This window comes from Bufo gargarizans, chromosome 1 (assembly GCF_014858855.1).
Source record: "Bufo gargarizans isolate SCDJY-AF-19 chromosome 1, ASM1485885v1, whole genome shotgun sequence".
Lineage (NCBI taxonomy): Eukaryota > Metazoa > Chordata > Amphibia > Anura > Bufonidae > Bufo > Bufo gargarizans.
In genome coordinates, this window is record NC_058080.1 from 518,925,655 (window position 1) to 518,947,059 (window position 21,405).

The following is a 21,405-nucleotide window of genomic DNA, read 5'->3' on the forward strand; positions in this document are numbered from 1 at the left end:
GCCATTTCCATATTTTGATCTGCAAATACCGGATCCACAAGATACACATACCTTCTCTGGCCATTCCGCATTTTACTAACTCCTATTAATAGGACAGGCTTTTTTTTGCCCAGAAAAGTGACAAGAATAGGACATGTTCTATAATTTGTGGAATAGGATCCACTTAAAATATGAATTTGTATATGGCCTTATTGAAAAGCATGGGTCAGTGTGCTAGCTGCAAAAAATGTGGATAGCACATGGATGAAAAATATGTGCATAAGGCCTAACGGTCAATAAAATCTATCAGAAACCATTGGGTTCCATTGAAAGCAGGTTCATCATGTAGCTGCAATGGCTCAGTTGTGAATGAAAGACTTGACTCTAGTTTGAAAATAGCATTTTTTATATTCCATGTGTAACATATATATATATATATATATATATATATATATATATAGTGACACAGTGAGAGGTTTGGTCTGGGAAAACAGGTATTTTCTTCCCAGCATGTGCTGCTGGGCTGATTTACAGCCAGGTGAGGTAAAATACCGGATCTGATTTTAAATGCTGTTCAGGGTTTTGGCAGCACCTGGCTGTCCTTAACTAGGCAGCTGTGCTCAGAAGCCAGGTCTCTGTGTTGGGATCTGGGAGCCTTGTGTCTTGTTGATGGTTTTTTACCTGTTTGGCGTGAAAACAGGTTGGTGCTGCTATCGGCAAGGACTCTTTGAGGCAGAATTGCTGCATGGTGTGAATTACCACCAACACCGCAAGGTGACTTTTTGTTTGAATATGACTGCTTGTTTTGTCACTTGCCTAAAGTGTGAATAAAACACTGAACTGTTTGATCCAAATAACTTGTTGTTACCTCTATACTACGTCCGCTAATCCTGTCTACCAGAGCGAGTCCCCACTATATATATATATATATATATATATATATATATATATACATATATGGATAGTTACATTGATTTAATTTACTTTAGAATTTGAATGTACCTTTTTTTAATATTTTATAGCCAGAGGAGAAGCAGAAGGCATCTACAGGATTTGAACAGCTCCAATCTGCTATGGAGGTTTTGGGATTCATGGTAAATGAACAAAAAGCCATTTGGCATGTTCTAGCCAGCATCTATCACCTTGGAGCAGCAGGTGCATGTAAAGGTAAGGCAAAACTCTTACCAGTACAATGCCTGAAAGCAATGGTAGTGAATAGACTGACATGCTCTAATGTTGAAGGAGTTTATGCACCCAAGTATTTTCTAGCTATGAATCTGTCCTACCAGATGATGTAATTTCACTGTCTTTGACATCATCATGTGGCATTTTAATTAAATTGTTGCATTACTGATTTTCTTTTGCATTTACATGATTTTGCATTGGACCTCTACATTCCGTTTGGTCTTGTTAGGGATTATTTCATACAAAGAGGACCTCATGTATCAGAGGAAGAATGGATGTGTTACCAAAGCAATTCATCTAGCTGGTTCAGAGTTTCATTCCAGATTTCATTTATTACAGTAGGAGAAAATGAAACATGGGCTGCAGCAAGACCATTTCTCTATAAGAGTTTTGATACATGAGGCCCAAAGTGCAGTTATTGTATCATGTTTAGCAGCAGAAAGACCTGAACTGTCCATATTTCATTCCATGCTCTATGTGTTTTTCTGTGTAACAGTACTTGTAAAAAGATTTGTATTTCAGGTTCATTTTAACACATTGAATAGATTTTTTACTTCATAGTTGGTTACTGATTTCTAAGAACATGCTTTATTTATTTTATGTTATATAAATTGCAATGTTTGGTTGTGCTGTAGTGTTGGCTTTAGAAATTAATATATTCTGACACTTCATGGGTTTCCCACTGGTCTGTACTTCATGGTGCATCTCAAAACAACTAACCATGTTTCAAGGAACAGTGGGAACTACCTTGGTTGGTAAACATTATTTTAATGTGCAAGTCTGTTTTTATTATTGAGGTTTCCTCACTAGTACAGAATTCATGTAAGCCATTAAGGGGTTTGGATGTCCTAAAGGAGATTACCACAATCTGGACTCCCTTGAATAGCAATATCAATGAGTAACTAATAAGAAGCATCTCTTTCTCTGGGAGGCATGGCCCATCCATGTATCATATATTTAGCCATTCATTTAAATGACCAGTATGTAAGAGTACACTGTATGCATGACTAAGCTTTCCCTTGTGAGAGCAGCTGATTGGCTGGTTTTCAGATAGTGGGGCTCACTGATTACCAGGCTGGCCTAAACTTAAATGGGGTTTATAACTCAACCCCTTTATATAGCACTATATAACTACCTCACTGTTTAGCTGGATCTTAAAGGGTCCTCTTGTTTCTAAATAATAATGATCTATCCTCAGGACATACCATCAATATCAGATTAGTAGTGGTCTGACACCCAGGACCCTCACAAGCAGCTGTGTTCAACAGCCATTAGTACCTGAAACAACACTGTGGATGGAGCCAGTAGGGGTGCCAGGTGTCAGGAACACATCAGTCTGATACTGATGACTTATCCTGAGTAAAGATAAGCAAATTTCTTTGCATGTCTGATTCTTTAAATTTTTTAACAATGTTGCTCTTACTCTCCTTCCTCCCTTTTAAGCTATTTAATGCAATGACAGCAATAGCAAGTAATGAGTGACACTGACATACAGTATATATCAATGGGTAAACACATGGTTGACGGTGTTAACAAATGGTTAACAAACAGACTGTGCTGTTGCATGTGTTATGCTTTTTCCTATTAAAAACCTTCCAAAAATTGTCATTTATCAGTAGTAGATGGTGTTTAAACAGTGTTATGAGAAAAAAAACTGTGGCTTGTTCCTTTAACAGGGGCAGATCACTACCCCTGTTTACACACACGCATGCTATCGTTATAAGAAACAGTGGCTTGTTCTGCACAAGCATCCAAAAATTATGCTTTAATGGAGGCAGAATGCCTGCTGGTATTTTTACACACAAGTGTTATTTGTCAAAAGAATGAGTGGCTTGTTCAGAACTTAAACATGCCTTGAAAAATTCTCCCTTTTATTTGGGAGCAGCAGCAATACAGTGTAGATGTGGAAAGGTAAGGTATGTAGGGGTAATAGTGGATGCAATACTAGTGCTAGCAGTGCAGCATAGAAGAGACAATGCAGTAAGTATGGCAGCTGTGTTGGGGTAGTAGTCATAGTAGTGGGGTCTGTGCAGTATTATTAGTAAGTGTACTGAAAGTGACAGTAGGCAATTAGCAGTGGGCAGTGGCGGCAGCAGCAGCAACCATATGGTATGGAGCACGATGGTTGGCTGGCAGACAGAGGCAGTGGTGTGATGGGGCTGGACATAAATAGCTACTGTCAGCAATGACAGATCTGTTCATCAGCCTTAGCCAGAGGTATTGCACATCCCCACTGATCCATTCATTATTGATTTTGGACAAAAGTGATGTTTTGTACAGAGAGAATAAAGTGGACCAGTTTCGACCACTGTTCCAGTTTGCTTTCCCAGAAGTCCATGGGGTCAGGGAACATGGTATGCATCAGAGAAAGGTCACAGTTCAGGTAGGATTAAATCTGGTTCTTCAGGCAGCATTTCTTCATTTGTTGATTTGCATCAGGAGCAGGCGTCCACTCACCAAAACCTGTGAAAAACGGAGTATACTGATGATACAGCAATTTGTCCTCACTTTTGGCAACAAGAAAACTTTCAGCCATTTTGTGTTAATAGCGAGGGTCTAAAAGCATGGTTATCCTGTAATCCTCAGATTGCTTGGATTAGTAAGGACACACCTTTCAGTATGAAAGTGTGCCCATGACCCAGTTCTTTCCAGCTCTGCCCTCTACTGTGATAATTGGTCATCATGGCCAGTGTTTTTGTCATCATCATCATCAGCAACCTACTGCTCCTCCTCAACCGACTCATCCTTCTTATTTTCCAGTAGTAGCTCTTTATCCTCCTCCACCACCTCCTCCTACTCCTTTGGACTATGTCTGTGTGGGTCCCCAACAGTTACACAGCGGCCAGGAAGATTCGCAAGCTGTTCATATTCCGCTGTCCTTTGTTGCACTTGCATGAGCAAAATAAACATGAGGGGGATGACATTGTTGATGCAGCAGTTGACCCTACTGACAAATCTTGTGGCCTCTTCAAAGGGTCTGAGTATTTAACATGTACAGTATCATTCATCACTTTACGCTGCTCGTAGAGATGCTCCATCCATGTATGGTGGAATTCCAGTGAGCTGAAATGTCACGGATCAAGCGGTGCAATGTTAGACTATTCTGTCACTGGAAGTCACTGCCACATGAGAATGGCTGAAATGTGAGGTAAGTTTCCTGGACATGGCTAGCAGCCTCTGCAAGCCATTGTACTTTTTCAAAAATTGTTGTACCACTAAATTTTGCACCGGCGCAATGTAGGGAGTGTTCCCCACCCTAATATTAGGTGTAGCAACAATGTTTCTTTCATTGTCACTGACCACATGGCCCAGTTTGAGTTTGTGGGGAGACAACCAGCATGATGTTTGCTGCTTAATGCACTTTAACAAGTGAACAGCTGTGTGGCTATTCTCATCCAAGCTGATGAGCTTTAGCACAGCATGACAAAGCTTCACTTTCAAATATGATAGGAGGGGGGGGGTAGGAGTTGAAGCAATGCTTCACACTACTTCTGTTGGGGATGGAAAGATGTCCATTGCAGAGGATATGGAGGAGATAGATAAGTGCCTCGTGTGGAAGTCAGACTGACACACACACAGAGGTTTCAAAAGGACCTGGCTTCGGTGCTGCTTTGCCACTGCCACGAAAACATTGACCCAGTGGGTCATGAAAGACATGTACTGTCCCAACTTGTAACAGGTGCTCCGAATGGTCCATGTTTTATGCCATTTGAAAGTACAGGTATGTTGTTTTTTTCAAATGAATGGAGGCTAGGTATCTTCCAGCGATTATGAGTGCACTTTTTCAGCTCCCTAACAGCAGCAGAATCCACTAAGTGGTATGGCAGCATCTGCACCATAAGCAACTTAGCCAGGTGGGAGTAAAGCTTGTACACCATTAGATTACTGGGCATGTGGAGTTGTTTGCTGGCCACACATCCCATTATCGATGGCTGACAAAGGAGCAGAGGGAGAGAAGGAGTTGTCTGAGTGGGATAAGTAGTAATTGATGATGATGATAAAAAGGACACTGTACTGCATGTAAATGTGACCTGGCTGAAGCAAAGGATACTGGGAGAAGGATAACACTACTGATCCGCTAGCTGGTGGACAGTTCCATTCCAGGATCTGGAGATGCCACTTCATTTGCTGCAGTAGACCTGTGGTGCCTATGTTTGTGTTTGAACACCCACAGATTATTTTAATCCTGCAGATCTTACACACGGCAATGTAGAAAAATTGCCAGATGGAAGATACTCATATGCATCAAAGCTAGTGGCCGCCAAGCTTGGCTCAGGTTTGGCATGTTTTGAGTCTGCACCCACAGTATCAGCAACATCACCAGTTCCCGAGCTGACTATAATATAACCAGATCTGGCCCTTGCAGTTTCTTGGGAGGTTCTGGACATACATTGCCTCTGCTTTTTATTGCTGCCTCCACCCTGCTCCTCTGATGTTACCTCCCCCTTATCACCATGATCTTTCGCCAGGTCCTGTCCAACACATAATCATTGTCATCCTCACCCTCCATGACACATTTACCAAACTGTAACATGTCTTCATGGGCTCCTTGGCACCCCTCCCCATTCCCTGCTCTGCATTTGCCCCAAGTGCCACTGCCCCCACCAGCACCACCGTAGCTACAGGTGCCACTACTCCCAGCATCATTAACAATACAGCTATACATGGGGTCCCCAGTGTTTGCTGGAGCTTCTCCTCATGGCAGTCCAAACGTTTACTGTTGTTCACACAACTTATCATCAATAAGGAAACTCTTTTGAGTATCTTCCATTTCATATGGGATTTAGTTTTCTCTTAGGCAAAAAAAAGAAGGCTCCCCACTAGGAGGGGGCAGTGAAGACAGAGATCATGCCAGTAAACAGATTTTTCCAGGGCCGCAAGGAGAAAGAACAGAAGGAATAACCTCTGGCTCCAAGGCATGGTGTCAGACTCAGCGGTCATATAAGAGGAGGAGTGAACCATGTAGTCCACAATCTCATCCCCTTTGTCCTTAATAATAATGTGGCACAAGCGAGAACTGTGGCCTACTACTGTTACTAGTACTGCTATGAGTGGCCCACAATGTAAAGAATGTGGGGAAATATCCTTATTAAAATATAACCTTTATACGATATACATTAAAATATACACCTAAGGATGCATCACAATACAAGATATAATCAAGGGGTTCTATAATATTGACCCCGCTGCTGGCAGGAAAGAGAAAGCACTAATTGGCACTGATGCGCCTGTATGGACGCTAACACACACCCAGCCAACACACACATACAACATGTATTAGGGTTCAATGATAGGTACCCCACTTCTGGTGGAACAAAGATAGATGTAACTGCTGCGCCTGTGTAGACGCAAGCAGTCTTACCTGACCGACCAGGTGACTAGGATCAGCGTAGCAGGGGAACCAGGCCTGATGAAAGGGAGTGTAGACAGGAGATGCAGTCATGAACATGTAAATGCTGTGCCCTATATCACCCTATATACTTGGTAGGAATGGGGCCTGTTTTCATGCTGCCTGTCTACACAGAGCACTGTTACTAGTACTGGCAAGATGGCTGGTGCTGCTACAGCTGTTTGACTACTACATTATGACTCTCAGATGAAGAGGCATGAGTCTTTTGTTTTCCACTTTTACGTAAATTTTGAAAAATTTACTATTTAAAAAATTTGAATCTCTCTGCTTTCAAGACAGATAGTGATACCTCATGAAATAATTATTAACCACCTAAGCTCCCCTAGCTTAAACCCCCTTAATGACCAGACCACTTTTTACAATTCTGCACTACACTACTTTCACGGTTTATTGCTCGGTCATACAACTTACCACCCAAATGAATTTCAGCTCCTTTTCTTCTCACTAATAGAGCTTTAATTTGGCGGTATTTCATTGCTGCTGAGATTTTTACTTTTTTTTATATTAATTGAAATTCACCGAAATTTTTGCCAAAAATTGACATTTTACACTTTCTATTGTAAATTTTTTCTAATAAAACTACATTTCTATATACATTTTTCTACATGTCTTTGATTAAAAAAAAATTCAATAAGTGTTTATTTATTGGTTTGGGTAAAAGTTATAGCGTTTACAAACTATGGTGCAAAAATTTTTATTTACGCACTTTGACTTTCTGAGCACCTGTCATGTTTCCTGAGGTTCTACCATGCCCAGACAGTAGAAACACCCCACAAATGACCCCATTTCGGAAAGTAGACACTCTAAGGTATTCGCTGATGGGCATAGTGAGTTCATGGAAGTTTTTATTTTTTGTCACAAGTTAGCGGAAATTTTTTTCTTTTTTTTTTCTTACAAAGTCTCATATTCCACTAACTTGTGACTGGTCCGGACAGCAAAATTTTGAATGGGGCCCCCTTTCCCCAGTAATTTCTTCGCAACCCTTTCCTTTAATGTCAGCTAGTAAAGATCGCTCTCTCAGACCAGGCCCAGCAGCTGCTCCATCCATTTCCTACGCTGCATAAACTGTCACTGTGTATAATTTTATTGTGTAATACTGTTGAGGGGCCCTGACAATAACATATTTTAGTTCTCATCCTGGATGGGCCCCTTCTGAGTTTAGGCTCCAAAGCAGCCGCTTCCCCTATAGCTACGCCCCTGGTGGTAATGTTTAAATTTTCCAGACCTCCTAACTGTTATGTTATTTTGGAGGCTCATTGATACTAACATTTTTACTGGCTTTGTTTTGTATGTCTCAGCCTTCTCCTACTTCTGCCTTCCCTCCCACATCCATTCCAGTCCAAGTAGCAAAGCACCCTTTCTCATACGGAATGCACCCCCTCTACGCACCACTAGATTTTTACTTTTTTTTATATTAATTGAAATTCACCGAAATTTTTGCCAAAAATTGACATTTTACACTTTCTATTGTAAATTTTTTCTAATAAAACTACATTTCTATATACATTTTTCTACATGTCTTTGATTAAAAAAAAATTCAATAAGTGTTTATTTATTGGTTTGGGTAAAAGTTATAGCGTTTACAAACTATGGTGCAAAAATTTTTATTTACGCACTTTGACTTTCTGAGCACCTGTCATGTTTCCTGAGGTTCTACCATGCCCAGACAGTAGAAACACCCCACAAATGACCCCATTTCGGAAAGTAGACACTCTAAGGTATTCGCTGATGGGCATAGTGAGTTCATGGAAGTTTTTATTTTTTGTCACAAGTTAGCGGAAATTTTTTTCTTTTTTTTTTCTTACAAAGTCTCATATTCCACTAACTTGTGAATGAAATAAAATTTTACATGAACTCACCATACCCCTCACGGAATACCTTGGGGTGTCTTCTTTCCAAAATGGGGTCACATGTGGGGTATTTATACTGCCCTTGCATTTTAGGGACCCTAAAGCGTGAAAAGTAGTTTGGAATCCAAATTTGTAAAAAATGCCCTGTGAAATCCTAAAAGTACTCATGGGAGTTTGGGCCCCTTTGCTCACCTAGCCTGCAAAAAAGTGTCATCCATGTGGTATCGCCGTACTCAGGAGAAGTAGGGCAATGTGTTTTGGGGTGTATTTTTACATATACCCATACTGTGTGTAAGATATATCTTTGTAAATGACAACTTTTTAAAAAATTTTATACAACGTTGTCAATTTACTGAGATATTTCTCTCACCCAGCATGGGTATATGCATACACCCCAAACCACATTGCCCTACTTCTCCTGAGTACGGCAATACCACATGTGTGACACTTTTTTGCAGCCAAGATGCGCAAAGGGGCCCAAATTCCAATGAGTACCTTTAGGATTTCACAGGGCATTTTTACGCATTTGGTTTCCGTGAAGGGGTATGGTGAGTTCATGTAAGATTTTTTTATTTTTTTCACAAGTTAGTGGAATATGAGACTATGTACGAAAAAAACAAAAAACAAAACAATTTCCGCTAACTTGTGCCCAAAAAAAAATCTTCTATGAACTCGCCATGCCCCTCAAAAGTGATCTTTATAGCGCCGCAGCGATTTTACGGTGTTTTTGCAGTGATTAGAAAAAAAATTATTCTGTCACTGCGGTGGGGCGGACTGAACGCAAGCGTGCGCACAAGATCAGGCCTGATCGGGCGAACACTGCATTTTTTGTAGAGCCTATAGAACATGTCCTATTCTTGTCCGCAATTGCAGACAAGAAAAGGCATTTTCTATATAGTTCTGGCAATGTGCGGATCCGCAAAATGTGGAAAGCACATTCACTGTGTCCGTGTTTTTGTAGCCTGCTACACTCAGTGCGCTGCCTGTGCTGTTCATAGCGAGCCCTGCGCTGATGAAGGGCAGGAAAAATCTAAGTCATATTAGTGTGCCATAGACTTTTTCCAGGGTGCGGGTGCCCTCAGAGAGGGCTCCGAGTGCCGCCTCTGGCACCCGTGCCATAGGTTCGCCAACACTGCCCTAGACCCAGAGTTACGCCTTGGGTCTACAATCTGTGAGGAGCCGAGGACTAAAGTAACAACACACGCTTGCTCCGTGACTCGGCGCATTACTCCCAGAGTCATTCCGCCCTGCAGAAGATCCCCTGGGCGGCATCAGAAGACCATTAGTAAAGCCTTGAAGAGCCTTCAACATCCAGACCAAGTTATCATCTTGGGCCTACCTCACGCAAGAGATTGCGGCCTAAGCAACACACAGAGACCCACCTTTCAAGCAGCTGGAACAGCTTCAAATCCACTCCAGTCTAGTTATACCTCTGGACCCACATCGACTGTCTCCAGTGTGCCTGGGCCACAGTTGATATCGGCCCTTCACATCTTCACATAAGTGACTCCTTACCTGATCTGATAAGTAAGAAGACTAACTCAGAAACCACTCCAGCCACACTTCAGGAAATCCAGACCCCCTCTGTATATCTTTCTGCTGCACTTCCCCTCTAGCCCTCATCTAGCCATTCTCCTAACGTCACCCCTACGGCATTCATATAGCCGATGCCTACATTTTTGAGGACCCCAAGCAATTAGAGTCCGCCTGAATCCTATTTTTAAAGGACCAACGTCCCATTTTCTGAGCCACACCTCCTGTCTATCCACTACCTTAGAGTGTCTTGGAATATGAAGATACTATAACAAGGAGGACTCATTCAGCATAGAACAACCTCACATATATTCAGCCTCTCCTTTCCCCCTCCCCTTCTGTTCCCCCCCAAACGTCTATCTTTCTAGATATAAGGGGAATTACTCTATCCTAAACCCTCCTGTAAAGTCAGGAAAGACCATGCATTAATACCTACTACATGTAAAGGGAGTGGTCCCGATTATCAAACGGACCAGGTCTAGCAGCACATATGGTGAAAATTGGCAAACAGAGGGGCTCTACGCAAGACTTCCAGAGACCCACAAAGATCTCCTCCCTGTCTAATTCGGATCTTGACAGTTACATAATGAATAAAACCTAAAATCATCTAGGGGCTCAATTCCTAACTCCTAAAAGCTCCGCTCCACATCCTGTACCCTTGTCTCTAAAAAGGGACAGTGAAGAAGAAACCTCAACTGATACTCCCTCTGACCTCCCTATCTCCAGGTACTTCATTTCACAAGCCCTGACTAAAGCTCTAAATCCAGTCCTAGAGGAATTATCCGAAATTAAAAAAGAGATGCGGCAAATGGGACACAGAGTGGAAGCACTCGAGTCCTCACAATCCGCCATAATAGTGTACACCAAACAGAACACAGCTACTCTGGAGACATATCAGCAACACATCAACCACGTATATGATTAAATTGAGGACCAGGACAACAGAGGCACAAGAAACAATATTCGTATATGGGGAGTACCAGAATCTGTCGCTCCACATGCAATACCACATGTCTCTGAAATCTGCAATTATTATTGGGCGAAGACTACTCTGAACCCATCATTATTGAAAGAGCACACAGGGCTTTAAGGCCCAAACCTAGACCCAACGAACCTCCAAGAGACATAATATGCAAACTCCAAAATTTTGCCCAGAATTAGCAAGTGATGAAAAAGGCGAGAGAACGCACACAAATAACTTATGAAGGCTCGCCTATTCTTCTGTTCCAAGACCTGGCTCCTGCCACATTAAACAAGAGATGCATTCTAAAACCACTGACAGACACCTTAAGGCACAGAAAAATTGCCTTCCGGCTGTTCCCATTTGGAATACTAATCACTTAGAAGGAAAAGAAATACATCGTCAAATCCCCAAGGGATCTTCCAGACCTCTATGAAGGCTTAGAGATTGAAGACGTGGACATTCCTCACTGGTATGTGACAAATGATGTCTGCATTCCCCCAAAGATCACTCCATCGACCCCTTGGGAAACAGTTCTCTCAAACAAAGCCCAAAGATCCAAGAAGAAACAAGGGGAAATTAACCCCAAGACAGATCATCTCAGAAGAGGACTAAGGCCTAAGCACCCCCCCTTACAAATTAATCTTCAGACAGGTCTGGAGTGATGGGCCCGTCACTTTTCAGCTGAAACAGGCCCTAGTGGCCTGCTTGGGTCTCCCGGGCCCAGTTTCTCAACCCTTTACCAGCCTTACTAGCTGGAGTTATTTCACCATCTGGTCGAGAGCCTGGGAGCACCCCTTTACAGTCCATGGTATGGATTTGGCCATCAAAGCTGACTCTGTAGTGGAAATATTAAGTTTCCCTCTGTTAGTTATGCCTAACTTTATTATCACCTCCTTTAACTTTTCATGGTTCATGTATCTATGTACCAGCAGCTGCCTAAACTCGAGACATGCTGCCCACTTTTGACCCTGTTCAAAAGTTTTGACCTTATGTGGTCATTAGTGGCATAACCAGAAATGACTGGTCCGGACAGCAAAATTTTGAATGGGGCCCCCTTTCCCCAGTAATTTCTTCGCAACCCTTTCCTTTAATGTCAGCTAGTAAAGATCGCTCTCTCAGACCAGGCCCAGCAGCTGCTCCATCCATTTCCTACGCTGCATAAACTGTCACTGTGTATAATTTTATTGTGTAATACTGTTGAGGGGCCCTGACAATAACATATTTTAGTTCTCATCCTGGATGGGCCCCTTCTGAGTTTAGGCTCCAAAGCAGCCGCTTCCCCTATAGCTACGCCCCTGGTGGTAATGTTTAAATTTTCCAGACCTCCTAACTGTTATGTTATTTTGGAGGCTCATTGATACTAACATTTTTACTGGCTTTGTTTTGTATGTCTCAGCCTTCTCCTACTTCTGCCTTCCCTCCCACATCCATTCCAGTCCAAGTAGCAAAGCACCCTTTCTCATACGGAATGCACCCCCTCTACGCACCACTAGAATGAGCTATGTTGCCAGAGTATCTTACACCTTATACACTTCATCATGACCACTCTCAGAATAGCAACATACAATGTTAGAGGCTTTAAATCCACTTCTAGACGAAGTAAAATTTTACAACAATTACGTAAAGAAAAATCCAATGTAATCTTTATCCAGGAAACTCACTTTAAACACAATAAGGCACCCAATTTTTCGCACAACCGCTACAATCTTTGGTACCATAGTACCTCTGCCCACTCTAACAGACTAGGGGTAAGCATAGGTATACATAAACACACTGATTTCTCACTGATTGATTCCAAACTAGATAATGAAGGACTTTTCACCTGGTAAAAGGGACAATAAACACTCAACTATACACCTTTGTTAACATTTATGCCCCCAATGTAGCCCACAAAAGTTGGTTTACATTGTTCTGGCAACAATTCGAAGAATTCAGAGAGGGTCTGGTAGACTTAGCTGGAGACTTTAACTTGCCCCTTAATCCCCATGTTGACACGTCCTCTGGCAGGACTGCTATTCCCAAAAACACTCTTAACAGTATATAGAAGCTAATTCACAAAAGCAATCTGGTTGACATATGGCTAGCTCTAAATCCCAACTCCTGGGACTACACGTTCTTTTCTTCCCCACATAACAGCTACTGCAGACTGGATTATATCCTATTCCCTGCTAGGGTTGGGCGATATACCGGTTTTTCGATATACCGCGGTATTAAAAAAACAGCGATATGGCGATATCGCCGTTTCCTAATACCGCGGTATATTTCGTTACGTCACAGCTTTAAAAACAGAGTCCGCGGCACCGCTGCGCTGCCCCCACCCATCATTAGCTATATCTCCTCCTGCTTGTTCTGAATGCGCTGTCTCCGACTCCACCCACCGACCGACGTCTACTCTAACGTCGGAATCAGCACGCCCCCAGGCCGAGACTAGCAGAGCTGAGCGCAGTACACTTACAGACTACAGCAGCAGCGAGTGGCGGGAAAGTTAGTCAGACTCAGAGAAGAACCTGCTACGCTCCGTCCGACTCCCGTCCCACCCACCCCCTGCGGAGAGAAGAGATTAGAGTGACTGTCGACGGGCAGCTATTAAAAGGTGTAAAATGTCACTCCACAGTTCTAACTTCTGCCTATTACCCCAGTTATATGACTTGGCCCAGGCCCAGTGCCCACTCAGTCGGTCCTTCATGCCTGGCTGCGCCGCCTACCAGTGCCACCAGCTGCATGCTCCTGAGCCATCATGAGTCCCTGCACTCCTGTCTCCCTCCAGTACCTCCCGGCTCCCCCATGACTGTTTGACATGATGAGCATGACGGTTGACCAACAAGAAGGAATTATGGTGGGCACCCGGCACACTGGCCAGACAGGTCACCGGTGACAACTTATGTCACAGTCACACAGGTAGCCATAAGACATGGAGGGGGCAGCTGCTGCCCCCCTGCCCCATATACTCTAAGTAATGTTTCCTTTTGTGACTGCTGCACCCCATTATAACTGTATGTAATGGCTCCTTGCGGCTGCGCTCCTTGTGACCCCCCATACAGTATAACGTCTCCTGCTGGCCCCCCATACAGTATAACGTCTCCTGCTGGCCCCCCCATACAGTATAACGTCTCCTGCTGGCCCCCCATACAGTATAACGTCTCCTGGCAACAGTATAAGTTCTAATGCTCTGAGGCCCCCCATACAGTATAACGTCTCCTGCTGGCCCCCCATACAGTATAACGTCTCCTGCTGGCCCCCCATACAGTATAACGTCTCCTGCTGGCCCCCCATACAGTATAACGTCTCCTGCTGGCCCCCCATACAGTATAACGTCTCCTGCTGGCCCCCCATACAGTATAACGTCTCCTGCTGGCCCCCCATACAGTATAACGTCTCCTGCTGGCCCCCCATACAGTATAACGTCTCCTGCTGGCCCCCCATACAGTATAACGTCTCCTGCTGGCCCCCCATACAGTATAACGTCTCCTGCTGGCCCCCCATACAGTATAACGTCTCCTGCTGGCCCCCCATACAGTATAACGTCTCCTGCTGGCCCCCCATACAGTATAACGTCTCCTGCTGGCCCCCCATACAGTATAACGTCTCCTGCTGGCCCCCCATACAGTATAACGTCTCCTGCTGGCCCCCCATACAGTATAACGTCTCCTGCTGGCCCCCCATACAGTATAACGTCTCCTGCTGGCCCCCCATACAGTATAACGTCTCCTGCTGGCCCCCCATACAGTATAACGTCTCCTGCTGGCCCCCCATACAGTATAACGTCTCCTGCTGGCCCCCCATACAGTGTAACGTCTCCTGCTGGCCCCCCATACAGTGTAACGTCTCCTGCTGGCCCCCCATACAGTGTAACGTCTCCTGCTGGCTGGCCCCCCATACAGTGTAACGTCTCCTGCTGGCTGGCCCCCCATACAGTGTAAGGTCTCCTTGTGGCTGCCCCCATACAGTGTAAGGTCTCCTTGTGGCTGCCCCCATACAGTGTAAGGTCTCCTTGTGGCTGCCCCCATACAGTGTAAGGTCTCCTTGTGGCTGCCCCCATACAGTGTAAGGTCTCCTTGTGGCCGCCCCCATACAGTATAACGTCTCCTTGTGGCCGCCCCCATACAGTATAACGTCTCCTTGTGGCCGCCCCCATACAGTATAACCTCTCCTTGTGGCCGGCCCCATACAGTATAACCTCTCCTTGTGGCCGGCCCCCATACAGTATAACGTCTCCTTGTGGCTGCCCCCATACAGTATAACGTCTCCTTGTGGCTGCCCCCATACAGTGTAACGTCTCCTTGTGGCCGCCCCCATACAGTATAACCTCTCCTTGTGGCCGCCCCCATACAGTATAACCTCTCCTTGTGGCCGGCCCCATACAGTATAACGTCTCCTTGTGGCTGCCCCCATACAGTATAACGTCTCCTTGTGGCTGCCCCCATACAGTGTAACGTCTCCTTGTGGCTGCCCCCATACAGTGTAACGTCTCCTTGTGGCTGCCCCCATACAGTGTAACGTCTCCTTGTGGCTGCCCCCATACAGTGTAACGCCTCCTTGTGGCTGCCCCCATACAGTATAACGCCTCATTGTGGCTGCCCGGCTGCCCCCATACAGTATAACGTCTCCTTGTGGCTGCCCCCATACAGTATAACGTCTCCTTGTGGCCCCAAGTGTTTTTTTCTTCTAAATGGGCATTTATCGCGATATATATCGTTATCGCGATAAATTTCTTAATATCGTTATCGTGGGAATATTTTTGATATCGTCCAACCCTATTCCCTGCTTCTGAAATTCAGCTCTGCAATGATGCACAGATTGGCCCCATAATCCACTCAGATCACTCCCCGGTATACATTTCCCTCAATACCCCAGACTCCTCTCCCAAGTATTATATCTGGCGCTTAAATGAGACTCTGTTAGACAGACCAGCCACAAAGGAAAGGATTGTGAAAAAATTTAAATAGTACTTCTCAATGAATGCTTCAGAGGATATTTCTCTTCAAGTGCTTTGGGAAGCTCACAAATCAGTTATTAGAGGTGAATTAATCTCAGTGGTTTCTTACCTGAACAAAGAGAGACAAACAAATATAGCTGGTCTGTACAATAAGATCACTAATCTGGAGTATACCCATAAACGCTCTTTAAACAAAAAAAGACTTAAAAGAACTATCAGAAACCAGGGAAGATATTAAACACCCAGTCAGCAAAGATGTACCTCTCCCTAAAGCAGAAATTGTTCGCTCACGGGAACAAACCCACAAAATTTATGTTAGCTTACTTAAGACAAGGCAAATGTAAATCCAGAATTACAGCTATAAAACTGGATGATGTCAGTATAGCTGTTTCCTTCCAACATTTTTACTCAGAATTGTACAATATAAATTCCACCGATCCAGAAAGCAGAGTAAAAAGTGTGACCTAACAGAGGACTGCCTGAAAAAGATTGATCTTCCCTCCATATTCACTGACCAGGCCTCTAACCTCTGTCTCCCCATTACTACTAAAGAACTGGACTTAACCCTGAAAAAGATGGCCAAAGGGAAATCCCCAGGACCTGATGGCCTTCCAGCTTTATATTACTCCACTTTCTCAAATACTCTGGAACCGTTCATGCTACTAGCTTTCAAATCAGCATTAATTGGCACTCCATTTCCCTCTCAAACCTTAAACGCCAACATCACTTTAATCCACAAACCACAAAAATATCCGACATTATGCTCCAGCTATAGGCCTATTTCCTTACTAAATCTGGATCTGAAAATTTATACAAGGATACTCTCTAATAGAATTAAACCATTGCTAAAAGACTTAATACACCCTGACCAATCGGGATTCATACCAGGTAGAGAAGGAAAGGACAACACATATAAAATATTGGACACTATTGCGCTGGTGAGGAGAAAGAAATTATTATTAGTCCTGTTAGGAACTGATGTCGAAAAGGCCTTTGATAGAGTGGCATGGCCTTTCATCAAAAGCACATTGTCTCTGATGGATATTCCTCCTCCCTTCATCGAAGCAATATTTACGATGTACGACCACCCAAGTGCTTATACAGTCCCGATCAAAAGTTTAAGACCAGTTGAAAAATGGCAAAAAATCATATTTAGCATGGCTGGATCTTAACAAGGTTCCAAGTAGAGCTTCAATATGCAACAAGAAGAAATGGGAGTGAGACAAAACATTTTTTGAGCATTCAATTTAATGAAAACAACGAATAAACTGAAGCAGGCTGTTTTTCAGCTGCTCAAAAGTTTAGGACCACACCTCCAAAAAAAAACTAAACCCCCCCAAAACAGAAATCCAACTTCCAAACATGAACTCAGTAATGAGTAGCTCCGCCGTTATTGTTTATCACTTCCAAAATTTGTTTTGGCATGCTTGATGCAAGCGTTTCCATGAGGTGAGTGGGACGCACGAAGGCCATCTACTGTCTGGAACTGTTGTCCATTTTTGTAAACTTCCCTTGCCATCCATCCCCAAAGGTTTTCAATTAGATTTAGATCAGGGGAACACGCAGAATGGGCCAAAAGAGTGATGTTATTCTCCTGGAAGAAGTCCCTTGTCCTGTGGGCATTGTGTACTGTAGCGTTGTCCTGTTGAAAAACCCAGTTGTTACCACACAGAGGAGGGCCCTCAGTCATGAGGAATGCTCTCTGCAAAATCTGGACATAGCCAGCGGCCGTTTGACACCCCTGCACTTCCTGAAGCTCCATTGTTCCACTGAAGGAAAAAGTACCCCAGACCATTATGGCGTCCTCTCCATTGTGGCGCGTAGAAAATATCTCAGGTGGGATCTGCTTGTCATGCCAGTAACATTGGAAACCATCAGGACCATCAAGGTTACATTTTTTCTCATCAGAGAATAAAACTTTCTTCCACCTTTGAATGTCCCATGTTTGGTGCTCTCTTACAAAGTCCAAGCGAGCAGTTCTGTGGCGTTCAAGGAGACGTTTTTTGTTTTTGAAGCCCTTCAGTCTCAGATGCCGTCTGATGGAGTTAGTTTCAATTAACTAAATGCTCAAAAAATGTTTTGTCTCACTCTCATTTGTTCTTGTTGCATTTTGAAGCTCTACTTGGAACCTTCTTAAGATCCAGCCATGCTAAATAATACAATTTTTCAAGTGGTCTTAAACTTTTGATCAGGACTGTATCAAAGTAAAGGACATCCTCTCCCAAGCGGTATCAATTAATAACAGTACCAGGCAAGGGTGTCCTCTATCTCCCCTCCTTTTCATACTGATACACCCCTACTCCAGTGTATCAGACAAACTAAAGAGATCAAGGGTGTCTCATGTAAAAGAATGGAATTCAAACAAGCAGCTTATGCTGACGACCTCCTCTTGATGGTAACAAACTCGGCACAAGCGTTTCCTGTCGTAGTTGAGATTTTTAAATCCTGCGTCTACATCTTAAATTTTTAAATTAACATTACTAAATCACAAGCAATGGGAATAAACGTATGCCCCAAAACTCTCCATCATAGACAGAAAGAATCACCATTTGAATGGACCACCACATCTCTAAAATTCCTAGGAATTAATATCCCGCCAAATGCCAAGAAACTCTATGAGTTAAATTATCTCCCACTATTAAAATCTATACCTGGGATTGGATTCTCAGCTCTTGGTTGCCCACCATTATTTTGTGGCTGGGCCACAAAAAGATGTTTAACACACTAATTGTCCCCAAATTCACATACTTAATACAAGTCTTACCAATAAAACTACCAAAAAGTTGATTTAACTCCTTCTGCAAAATCTGCTCCTCCTACATTTGGGGATTAGTTAAACCCAGAATTGCTAACTCAATCCTCCTGTTGCCTTTCCAGAAAGGAGGAATAGGCTTTCCCTAGTAGGATAGCCAACTGGCTTTAAAAAAAAACACACAAACAATGGATATCACTTGAGGCATGTTTATCTCCATTCCCTCTAAAAGGTCTAGTCCTCTCTGACCCCACGGACCCCATGCAGATCCCTAAAGATAGTTCTCTTCTCTCGGCGACTCTCCAAGTTTGGGGGAGACCTGTTAAAGGAGCTATGCTCAAACACCCCTCCCCCTAATTTCCATAAGAGACTGTCTTCTCTCATTAGGGGAAGGCTATACATCTTTACCACCCCAAATAATAAACTCTTTTCTACCTCCTACTGAATTATTAGATAAGGACAGGACATTCTTAGAAATACCAGAATAAATTCCAAATATCCTCCCTGAATACTCTGCAACACACCTTAATACGCTCCTCACTAAAAAAAAGTTGTCTTATGCCGCTATTTCTCCCGAACACACCTGGTATGAGAAGCTGTTATCCCAGTAACAATAACCCACCAGATTAATCTCAACCATTTGCCGGAAACTATCTGAAGCAGAGTCTCCAACCTCTTTATATTTTGTCAGAGAATGGGAAAGAGACTTAGACACTAAATTCTCTGATTCGGATATACAAACCTTACTAAGTGCTCCAAAACTCTCTTCCACATAAGACCTTTGCTGGAGATGCCTCACAAACAAGGGCTCCTTCCTTCATGTATGGTGGTCCTGCCCCAAGCTGATGCCCTTTTGGGAAGAGATCTTTGATACCCTGAGAAACATCTTCAATCTAGACAACACAAAACTTGTGCTATGTCCTAAAGTAGCTCTACTCTATCTACTGCCTGACTCGCTTACTAACTAAAAAAACTATTTACTCAGAATTCTACTAGCAGCAGCCTGGCTACTGATTGTCTCAAACTGGAAATCAGAAAGGACCCCCTCCCTCTTACTTTGGCAAGAGAAGGTGAACTCTCTCTCTAAACTTGAGGAACTCTCCTACTGGGAACAGAGATCACACCATAAATACTCCATAATCTGAAAACCCTGGGAAGACTGCAATTCTCTCAAATAGTGGAAGATCTCCCTTTTCTTACCACCCCCGACCAGACTCCACTAGCACCCCAACCCCAATTTCACATACATTAGAGAGGAGCCCCAGACTCAACCAGAAGGCCTTTCGAGTTGTACACAGTTAACTCCAGGGCGCCCCCTCTCAATAGTTCTGTCAATAGTCCATGCAGTAACTTAAAACTTACTCACTGGGAGCACCCCCCTTACACCTTCCCCCCCCTTTTTTCCGATATATTCCTCTATCCCCTCTGTTGTTTTGTTTTTTCCCCTTTAATTTCCTCTGTTACAGTATGTTACTGTCTGTTAGCTCAGTTAATCCCGTACAATTTAGCCATAATTTGTGTTCAGCATAAGATATTATTGCCTATTCTCTCTCTGTTTATTCCAACTGTGATAAACTAGGGCTTAGTTCTTGTTGGACCTTTTCAGATTGATAATTCTAACTATTGCTGGCTTGTTTTCAGTGACATACCTTGTTATTTCTATTGATGTTTGTTATTTCTTGAAATCTCAATAAAAAAAAATTAAAAAGAAAAGAACATTCACCAATTTTAAAAGCAATTTTTAAAATGTTAAAGAAAATTTCCAAAATCAACTTTTTTAAGGACTAGTTAAGTTCTGAAGTCACTTTGAGGAGCTTACATAATAGAAACCACCCATAAATGACCCTGCAATTGTTTTATTGTCAGACACAGCCACAAAACATCATATGGCATCCACAACTCAGAACAGAATGGCATCTGTCTCGTTGCAGGGACCTGGCTGAATACTGCCCCTGATTGTCTAATCAGGCTGTCTATCATCCTCTGTACCATTCAGGGCAAGCTCCCCCCCCCGTCCGCCACGACCAGTCATGTGATCCTCCATCTTCTTCCATCTTGTCATTTCCCCCCACTTTTACAGTAAAATGCCGCTGGGCTCCGTTTTTGTGTAGTTGATTCACTCATCTCTAATCCCGAGGATAGATCATCAATATCTAGAAACCAGAAAAGCTTTTTCATACCAAAGCAGTTATGGCTTTTAAATCACATAAACGCTGTTATGTATTTATTCCTCTGAGACAATTAAAGAACTCTAGCATGGAAAAAAAGAAATCATGTGTTGAGCTCTATCCACGCCCACTGCTATTCCAGACCACAAAACAAGTGAATATGTATCAGGATATCCAAGCTCCAGAGTTGCAGAGGGCCTCTCCTGCTGTGGGAATATATATCAATATATTCTATCAGCATTTTGGTGATGGTGAGTGACACATTCAATGGAAACCTCTACTTTTCAGAATTTATTAACAATGTATTCATGGCAAGCACACTATTCGTGCGAATGATTTGTAGGTAACTAAACTTTTTTTGGGGATAGCAGAGTCTCTCCTTCAGGCACAGCATCATCAATATACACTGTATTTGTTTTCCATTCATTAAAAGTAATTATACCCAAGAGTAACAGTCCAAGTTTATTAATTATTCACATTTGTAAAGCTGCAGGATAATCATTCTCAGATAAATAATCTACAGCCCGAATGTAGCATGGACTGAAGCTTATGAGAACATTTATTCTACCCTTCATAGAGCTGAAAATACATAGCTTAAAATGGTTGGCCACTTGACCAATGTGTTTGT

The 21,405-nt window shown here is 43.1% G+C and overlaps 1 protein-coding gene across 1 annotated transcript in view; it reads left to right on the forward strand.

Annotated features, from left to right (window-relative positions):
- Positions 1–21,405, forward strand: part of MYO18B (myosin XVIIIB) — a 758,252-nt gene that overhangs the window by 128,688 nt on the left and 608,159 nt on the right. Inside the window, exon 13 of the mRNA XM_044275382.1 lies at positions 1,002–1,146. Within this exon, the coding sequence (XP_044131317.1) occupies positions 1,002–1,146 (145 nt within the window). The remainder of the gene's footprint in view (positions 1–1,001; positions 1,147–21,405) is intronic.